Here is a 9,682-nt window from a genome sequence, read left to right as displayed (position 1 = left end):
TTGAAGTGCCCTGAAATGAGAGTTGCGAGACTGATGTGGAATATCTGCTTGTCTCTCTCCCACTCTGCTGTCTCCTTGCTTCCTTTCTGTCTTGCAGAATATTGAAATTACTAACTTCAGCAGTAGCTGGGTGGATGGATTGGCCTTTTGTGCAATCTATCACAGTTACCTCCCCTCTCACATACCATACAACACACTCAGTCCAGAAAACAAGGTAACAACACCAGACACACACATGCTTAAACAAATGTATTAACAGAAATGTTTTTTGTGATATTGATGCTGATTTTATCCTCAGAAAGAGAACCTTGCTCTAGCATTCCGGACTGGAGAGAGCTTTGGAATCTCTACATCACTAGTGGGTGATTGCTTAAGTTCTTTCAGAGCAATTGTAGTTTATTTTACTAACTCCAGTCCTGTAATTACCCCATCCTGATTCAGCCAGCATACTAATCACCTAGTGTATGATTAATTAGTCCTATCTTGAAGCAAACACATTCTCTCAGATAATTACTATTGATTTCAGGAGATGATTTTACATGAGAATAAGAAACATGACTGGTCAAATATGAAAATTGCTAAATGTAATTGACTAGACAAAAGAATTACTAAAACATGATTGATTGGATATCAAATTGACTCGCTGATTGATTTGCTGTACACGAGAATGACATAAACATGATTGGCCAGATATAAAAATGTACTCAAATATGATGCAAACATGGCTACAATTTTTTGTAAATGTTCGTTTCTCACTAATGTTTCACTGTTGTTCCTCAGACAGTGGGAGAGATGTTGAAAGATGATCCACCTGACTGGCATAAGGTTCTGGAGTATGTAGAGAGCATCTACCGCCACTTTGAGATGTGAGACTCTAAAGTATATACCGTATAACAGAACCTGATCATATGCAGTGAATAGAACAATTGTTCTAGGGCCTCAAAAAGGCTGCACATGACACAACTACAGCAGTACCTCCATCTAAGCATTGAAGAGGAGCCAGAATGGGCTGGAAATGTACCTGTTGTTGTCTTTAACTGTTGGTCTGGGATCTGATTTTTTAAAACAGTAAAGCAATGTTTTAAACAGGTTTGTGTTTGAGACACTTGACCAGTTCATGAAGGAAAATCTTTGTGTCTATGTGAATGAAGGTTTGGAGTTTGATGAGGTGTACCCATTATCATCAGATCTGTGGCCGTTTCATTTTGTGTTTGCTGCACTCTGCCCTCTGTTGGTTCTTATGTGGAATGGCAGGATTTATTGTCAGTCTCTCCTGCTTCTTTTTCATTGAGATTATTGTGCTCTATGATGATTAGATGATGATCAGACTTGGTCTACAGTGTACATTTCCAAAAGAAATCACTATTTCTGTTTTTGTGCAATGTTTTTTTTTTTTTCCTGTGTGATCAAAGCGCTCTGTAGATACAAACAATTACTTATGAGCAAGGAATACATTCAGGACTGATTCATCCAGCTACTGGAATATCATTCTGTTTGGTTTTCTTGAGTCCTCAAACCATAAGTGATACTCAGAAACCAAAGAGTTTCATTAGCATGTTTATCACTTACTGACAATACTTGTTAAGGTACAACCAGTGTGATTCCAAAGACAAACTAGTATTGATGAATAAATATTTTTGTTTATACTGTTTTGTTTCAATGTTTTTCTTGTCATTTATTCAAGCATGTCCATGTAATTTTTGCATGCGGATGTGTTAAATTGCTCTCTGGGCCACTGACTCTCCAGACATACTCTTATGAAGCAAATCGTGTGTGTGTGTGTGTGTGTGTGTGTGTGTGTGTGTGTGTGTGTGTGTGTGTGTGTGTGTGTGTGTGTGTGTGTTTCAGTTTCAGTGGATGGTCCCAGATTGCTATCTATGAGTCACTGTCCTCTTTTTCAACATGCTAAATTAACAAATCAGTCATTTTAGTGTTGCTTTAAAATGAAACTAATTGCAAGTTTGGAATTCTGTATAAAGAGGATGATTTGGATTATCTAAACCTGCACATGCATTTACAATTCACACTTTGTTTGTTTCCCAATATTTTCTTCCTTCTCTTAACTCCATTTTACTGATGTACCAGCTTCCACCCACCAACATGTGCGGTTAAAGCCAATTGGCATGTAAATAGTGACAGTCATTATTTACACCAAACAAAACACTGACTGGTGCATAGGCCTAAAATTCTGAGGTTTGGCCAAATATTTTAGGAAAAAATAATGGGAATAATAGAAAAATATGATTGAACATTTCTTAATTTATTTAAAGACTACTGAGCACTTTATTAAGAACACATGTACAGTAATATATTCATGCGATTATCTAATCAGCCAATCCTGTGGCAGCAGTGCAGTGCATAAAATCAGTAGATATGTGTCGAATAAAAACCAGCTGAAGATATGACTGACAAATGACCATTGAATTTTACCCTTGACAGAGTGAAATTCGTCAGAATGAAAGTTGTGTACGTAAGGGTAAAATTTCTCATCTGAACAAATTGGATTTCCATAATAAAAGTCATTTTGAGAACGATGAATTAATTTAAATCATCCGTTGTTGTCACTGAGGCAGTAGTGTAGGGCATACGCAAGCATACGCCGTAAGGATTTGCGTATATCCACCTTAAATTACTTAGCCTACGTATGGCCGCCAGAACAGCGAGGAGGCTTTTGACCCATAACCTTTAATTATACTGAGGTGATGCCGCAGCACCGTGGAGTGAATTTGTGATGATGATGATTATTATTTTAAATAAGTGAAAAGATTATCTGTATACACCCAGCGGGAGGCGGGACCTCAACTGAGGGCACGGGCGAAATGGACATAGACATAATATGTCTATGGAAATGGGCAGTTCGACTCAGCTGATCTACCAATAAGAGTTCGTTTTAGGCTTGCTTGTATTTTTAACCAATCATATTTTCCGTTTCAATAAGGGGCGGGACATTTCTAGCGTCTACAGTGAAACGTTGATGTCTCCTATTTAGCGCTGTATATTTACTTCGCTGCTAAGAGTGAAAATATTAATGCATTTAAATAAACTTTTGCTATTTAACTTCGGGAAAATATTTTCCTATGCTCTTCTCAGATGACATGTTGTCCCGTAATTGTATCAAATATAGTTTTTTCTGACTTTTACTGCTGTCAGTGAGTGGTGCCTTCTTTTCCCGTGATATCAAATTACCTTCATTTATATTTCTTAATAGAAAAGATATTTCAATATAAACGGAAAAGAAAATGTTTTTACACAAATTAAACAAACAGCCTAATAAGATAAGTAATATAATGTAAGAATAAATAATTTATGATAAGATTTAAGTAGCCTATTATAAGATAAATGTTAACGTGAACATAACTACACTCAGTCATTACCTATACAATGCTTGACGGTTTATTTTGTGTAATACTATGTTTGTATGAGTTTATTAATTAGAGTAATTATAAAGCATGTTTTACGGTTAATTAAAAAACAGTTAACCTATATATATATATATATATATATATATATATATATATATATATATATATAATATCAAGCTTCATTAGTGTAGGCCTACTGTACATCATGCCAGCATTGTATTGAAAAATTTCTTACAGCTTTATTTAAGTGTAAATATATATATTTTTTTTGGGGGGGGGGGGGTTTGACTGGGTGTGTTAATTTATTAGATTCCTCCGGTAGGATGAAATCTATTGATATTGACAGTTTTATTATTATTATTATTATTAGATTATTTCGGTAGGAGGAAATCTATTGTTTTTGACGAATTATTATTATTATTATTATTATTCTCCTTGAGCCCCAATATCTCAAAAAGTCACTAGTCAAAAAATTTCTAAATTGGCACATTGATTGACACTCCATGCCAACGGGTACCCCCACACCAAGAATTACCCACATTCGCCCATAGGTGGCGCTACAGGCCACGCCCAATTAAAATATTTTCAAAGTTCTTCTGAAACTGTACATGCCTCATTTCTCATGGGGAACAAAAAAGCCTCAAGGACCCATAACTTCCGCCATGATGGATTTTCCTGTACTGTGAACATTTGGGAAAACCTACAAAACTCTTCTTCTCCTGAACCGTAGAATTGATGTCTTTGAAAACATTACTTAGCAACAATTAATATGATACAAAGTGGCTGAAAGGGGCGTGTTTATGTAAAAGTCCACATTGCCTCAATATATATGTGTCAATAAATCAAATGTAATTTTGACTGATGGTTTTTCAAACCTAACATTCTTCAAGATGACCACTTTGAAGTAGGCCTACTATGCAAAGAATGGCCCACATTTGCCTTTAGGGGGAGCTACAGGCCATGCCCAAATATTCCATTTTAGGGTCAAAAATTGTCTAATTTTTTACATTGATACTACAGGCCAATGGTAACCCCTAAACCAATAATGGCCAACATTTGCCCTTAGCGGTCGTTACAGGCCATACCGAAATTAGCCATTTTCTGGTCAAAAAGTTTATAATTGTGTACATTGATTCTACAGGCCATGCTGGATGCAGAGGCGGGCTAAATACATACAAATTGTGCCATTGTGATTTATTGTGCTGAGTAACGTAATTTTTCCAACCGTGTCCGATATTATAATCAGTGCGACACACTTTGCAAAAGGCATTGGCATTGTCGATATGGCTTCGAGATATGAAATTAAATGATTCCGTCCAGCTTTTGTTAAATTTTCATGTATATTTTTTAGAGTCTTCTCCTCCTATCTACCAGTGATGCTTCATTCAACTTTCCGCGTCTACATCCTGCGCAGATATCATCAGCGCAAATTGGTTGTAGTTTGCCACATTGAGGTCACAAATGGGTTGAAATATGATGTGTCGATTGTGTGAGTAGGATGCGTTTGATACAAGATCTGGCAACTGGACAACCCTGGAATAATATTGATGTGATTATTCATATAACGAGGTTTGGGCCATACAAATTACGGGAGTTTCCCGGGAGAAATAACAAAACGGGAGTTGGGCGGGAGATGGGTGTGAAATACTGGAGACTCCCGGGGAAAACGGGAGTGTTGAGAGGTATGCAAGGGATATTAGATGTTTTAGCCTATATATATATATATATATATATATATATATATATATATATATATATATATATATATATATATATAGGCTATAGATATTATATTAGTTGCCATATAACGTTTCTATTCATATAAGTATTTTTACAAATGTAGGCCTACTCATCAGTACCGTCTGATCTTCATGGATTAAAATTTTTAAGCATATAAAAATATAATCTGAAATATTCCTATGATATTTTCCTACGCGTTAAAATGTTAATAGTTATAGCTACAATTTCAGTTACGCATGAATCGTGACCGAAAAGGAAATGTAAGGACGCCTTTAAAAGACTTCTTTGCAAGTGAATCACGCAGGACTTACAGTAGCAGCTTCACACACTTCCACTTGTCCCTGAAACCAGGAATCGAGAATGAATAAACTAAACAGACACATAAACGCCAGGAAACTCTGTCCGCCTGTCTCTGTCACCTGCGGGTTCTCCAATAAACCTCACTGATCAGCATTAATCAACTGTGTGAGTGTAAAAAGATTCTGAATGTGGACTGTAGAGGTTGAATTTGTTTTAATACTGTTCGAGCACGTAGGATCTTCCTTCATTTATTTAACTTTTGAAGGCTTTCTGGTTTTGAAATAGTCTGTATTAAAATGCGATTTTTCTATTGATTTGGACTTTTGCGACATACTGTATTTTCTTGAATGATACTGAGTGACCTGTTCCTGCCTGGTCGAGAGATGTTGTTCTGCGTGGACTCAGGACTTAAGTTTTTAGTCAGTTTGTAGTCATTATGCCTGATTCGTCAACTTTGAACATCTTTTGAGCATTTATTGATGTTTCCTCTAGATTCATGTGCAGTATGTATGAGGATGCTGCAAGTTACCAGTCTGGAGCCACATAGACCAGTTGCAGCAGGTTCAGTAGAGTAAGGGAAGAGGACACACCCACATACCTGTAAACTATTATTGTGTGTATCTGTGAGAAAGGTTCTCAACATGTGTCAGAAGATCCTGGTGACAGGAGGGGGTGGATATATTGGCAGCCACTGTGTTGTGGAGCTCATTGAGGCTGGCTATCACCCTGTGGTCATCGATAACTTCAGCAATGCTGTCAAAGGTAAACAGACTTCAGTAAATAACACTACATAACATTACTAAGGGGCATTTGAGGTATGCTGAACACACAGGAGCCCTTGTTTGCATTACAAAAGAGCCTCAGTAAAGTCTTGCTCAGACTGTGGGCCATTGATGTTTGCTATATTTGGTGTTTACTCTGTGAATCATTTGATAGGAGTACCTAAATATAAAGGTGAGGTACATAATTTTGTCAATGTAAAAATGTAAGTTTAGCTCAGTCAACAGTATTTGCGGCGTAATGTTGATTACCACAAAAACATTTTTTTTTTTACCTGTCCCTAAATAAAAACAAAAAAGCAAAAATCTGGGTTACATTGAGGCACTAACAATGGAAGTGAATAGGACCAATCTGTAAATGTTAAAATACTCTCTGTTTCAAAATTATAGCCCCAAGACATAAACCAGAGGTGTGCTGACATTATTTTTGTGTGACAAAATCGCTTGCTAACCTTTTCTGTGTGAAGTTATTTCCAATTTGACCATAAAACGACCATAAAAACTATAATTGAAACAACTTTAAAACTCAAATAATTCACAAGTTTTAACTAGAACTAGTAAGTGCTTTTTATAAAATTGTAAGCTTCACACTTATGTCTTTAAACACTCCAAAAAAATATGTTGTGGTACTCAACATTATTTCACAAAGGCTGTCGATTAAGCTTTGCTTGTATTGAACCCGGAATACATGTGGATGTTACAGTAATACAGTAAGAGTTGTTAATTACAAATTTTTAATGCATTTTAATTCAGAACAAAACTAAATGGTTCCTTGGTGGCTGAGCATTTTTTACAAAGGTTTGTGCATGCTGATCTTTTGTGTTTTTTGTGGAGGAGAGGGTGATGTTCCAGAGATTCTGCGGTAGATGGAGTTTCTGAACACTCAAATTGACTTCCATGTGTTGGACCTTCTGGATAAACCCGGACTGGAGAATATCTTCAAAAAGTTTTTTTTTTTTTTTTTAATTGATTTAAGACTAATTTTGGTTCTTCCAGTCTTTCCCATTAATTGACTAGACTCTGGCGGCCCGCCACAAAAGAGCACAAAATTGTTTACAAGAGCACAACAATAGCCTCTTAATTGTGCTCTCAAAGTGCACCAGATGGAAGTATTTAACTTTACAATGTACACAATTTTCTTATGGGGAGAATGCCCCCGGACCCCCCTAGAGGGTCAGAGGTCCACCCCCCACAGTCTCACAAAATCCTGTGGGAAACACTGTCTTCTGATAAAACTCAAAGCTTTTTATTTGTAGAAATTGCTGAACCCTCTTGGTGAAATATGTGTAAGAGTGCCTACTGGTGATTAAAGTTAATTGTTTAATTTCTGCTCTTTGTTTCAGCACTCCTTTTATGCAGTGATGCACTTTGCGGGACTTAAAGCTGTGGGTGAATCAGTAGAACAGCCTTTAAGATACTACAGAGTCAATCTCACAGGAACCATCAATCTACTGGAGGTAAGAAATACATCTGTAATGTAAATAAAGTGCTTATCTAGATGTGTCTCTGCATGAATTGTCCTTATGCATGGATTTTTATGCATGGAGCATTTGTGCTGTTTAAACAGTTTTCCCTATGAGTTCATCTGAATAATTAAGTTAAAGAGTATGCTATGTGAAAATGTGTATGTGTTAGTGCTTTCGGTTCTTAAGGAATGCCTTCCTGGCTGTGGTCCTGTATGTGTATGAATGAACTAGGTGATTCAGTCTCATGGGGTGTGTAATCTGGTATTTAGCAGCTCAGCCACTGTCTACGGAAACCCCCAGAAACTCCCCATCTACAAGCAGCATGCAGTAGGTGGCTGTACCAACCCTAATGGCAAGACCAAGTACTGCATAGAGGAAATGATCAGGGACCAGTGCATGGCAGAGAAGGTGACTTGGCCCTCTGTTATGGCACTTTGCATGTGTTTGACAATGTGTTGCAAGTATGTGATTGATCAAATATCTTGCAGGACTGGAACGCTGTGCTGCTCAGGTACTTTAATCCCATTGGTGCTCACGTCTCAGGACAGATTGGTGAAGATCCACAGGGAATCCCAAATAACCTTCTGCCTTATGTCGCCCAGGTAACCTGTCTGACCAATTAAAGCTTATGAGATCCACGTGTGTTTATGTATTGTAATGGCTGTTTTATTCTTTTAATGTGTTTGGAAGGTTGCTATTGGCAGACGTAAGCACTTGAATGTGTTTGGCAATGACTACAATACACCTGATGGAACAGGTGATTACAAGGAATTTGAGTAAAGAATTTTTGGTAATTTGTAATACCCCTTTTGACCAATTACTTCTTTCCATCTTTCAGGATTTTTAAAAGTAATTTGATATAGATTTCACTCACAAAGAGTAGTTTTTAGACAATGAAATATTTTAGAGCTAAGCATGACTAGAACAATTTATGATTATAGTTCTATCAGGAAGACTCGCAGACTTGAGTGAAATTGAAGATGACATTTATTTGATGAATATAAAACAGAAAAGTAATGTCTCTGTTTGGTTTAGGCCCCGTCTGGCGGTCCGAAGTTGTAGTACTCGGAACCGTCATATCCTTCCGGAGATAGGAGGCAGGGGCGAGGAGCCTACCCCCGTGCTGGACGGGACTTAACTGATGGTGGTGTGGTGGTGGAGGTTGCAGCGTTAGCACACTGAAACAGCAATGTGATAGATTGTGAGCAGACTTATAAAGCAATGGCTTACATGTGATTGGCTGGGAATTACCCAGCTAATGGTGCGATGATGTACAGCTGCTAGTCTTCCCACTAGAAATACGCTATGCTTACATAGATGTCCATTACTTTTTATATATATATATATATATATATATATATATATATATATATATATATATATATATATATATTATATCTGCAAAAAAGCAACGTCCCTTTTTCAGGACATTGTATTTTAAAGAAAATTTTGAGAAAATCCAAATAACTTTACAGATCTTTATTGTAAAGCCTTTTAAACAATGTTTTCCATGCTTGTTCAATGAACCATAAACAATTAATAAACATGCACCTGTGGAACAGTAGTTAAGACACTAACAGCTTACTGATGGTAGGCAATTAAGGTCACAGTTATAAAAACTTAGGATACTAAAGAAACAGGCAGAAGCTTCTACTGACTCTGAAAATCACCAAAAGATAGATGCCCAGGGGTCCCTGCTCATCTGCATGAAAGTGCCTTATGCATGATGCATGGAGGCATAAGGACTGCAGATGTGGCCAGGGCAATAAATTACAGTTTCTTTTCAGATGATTTAGTTTTTTGTAGGTAAATTCATTATACTATAAGAAATTAGGTGCTCGAATGACCGCAACATTTTTATGATCAACATTTATATGATCAAAATAATATCAAAGTTATGTCAAAGTAAACAAAGGCTTATTTCTAATGTATGAATATTTATACTTCCTTGTGAAATGTAAAATAATAAAGATTTATCTCGTTGGTTTTAAAAGCTCTTCTGTGTTCTCTTTTGAATTTTGACAGTGCCTTTGTT

General features: G+C 36.7%; 2 protein-coding genes across 3 annotated transcripts in view; both read left to right on the top strand.

The window, feature by feature from the left end:
• LOC127662602 (cytospin-A-like) overlaps nt 1-1,623 on the top strand; it is a 15,444-nt gene extending 13,821 nt beyond the window's left edge. Inside the window, exons 10-12 of the mRNA XM_052153869.1 lie at nt 98-214; nt 299-358; nt 781-1,623. Coding sequence (XP_052009829.1) covers nt 98-214; nt 299-358; nt 781-870 — 267 coding nt within the window. The 3' untranslated portion in view covers nt 871-1,623. The remainder of the gene's footprint in view (nt 1-97; nt 215-298; nt 359-780) is intronic.
• A 3,784-nt stretch (nt 1,624-5,407) lies between these two features.
• Nucleotides 5,408-8,965, top strand: LOC127662753 (UDP-glucose 4-epimerase-like). 2 transcript variants are annotated; one of them, XM_052154059.1, is made up of 7 exons: nt 5,408-5,567; nt 6,035-6,164; nt 7,525-7,638; nt 7,879-8,055; nt 8,136-8,249; nt 8,338-8,404; nt 8,683-8,965. In XM_052154059.1, exons 2-7 carry the CDS (start codon nt 6,153-6,155, stop codon nt 8,739-8,741), a joined length of 543 nt encoding a protein of 180 aa, XP_052010019.1. In that variant the 5' UTR covers nt 5,408-5,567; nt 6,035-6,152; the 3' UTR covers nt 8,742-8,965. The 2 variants fall into 2 exon arrangements, with proteins under 2 accessions (XP_052010019.1, XP_052010018.1); XM_052154058.1 differs by having other exon boundaries at nt 5,895-6,164.
• Nucleotides 8,966-9,682: the final 717 nt, after the last annotated feature.

Source organism: Xyrauchen texanus, chromosome 22 (assembly GCF_025860055.1).
Source record: "Xyrauchen texanus isolate HMW12.3.18 chromosome 22, RBS_HiC_50CHRs, whole genome shotgun sequence".
Taxonomy (NCBI): Eukaryota; Metazoa; Chordata; class Actinopteri; order Cypriniformes; family Catostomidae; genus Xyrauchen; species Xyrauchen texanus.
This window is presented reverse-complemented; position numbering and strand designations above follow the sequence as displayed.

What these genes read in the sequence shown, in the direction of transcription:
- LOC127662753 (XM_052154059.1), top strand. An exon ending in GAACCATCAATCTACTGGAG is followed by an intron (nt 7,639 to 7,878) that starts GTAAGAAATACA and finishes TGAATGAACTAG; the next exon opens with GTGATTCAGTCTCATGGGGT. An exon ending in TTCTGCCTTATGTCGCCCAG is followed by an intron (nt 8,250 to 8,337) that starts GTAACCTGTCTG and finishes TGTGTTTGGAAG; the next exon opens with GTTGCTATTGGCAGACGTAA.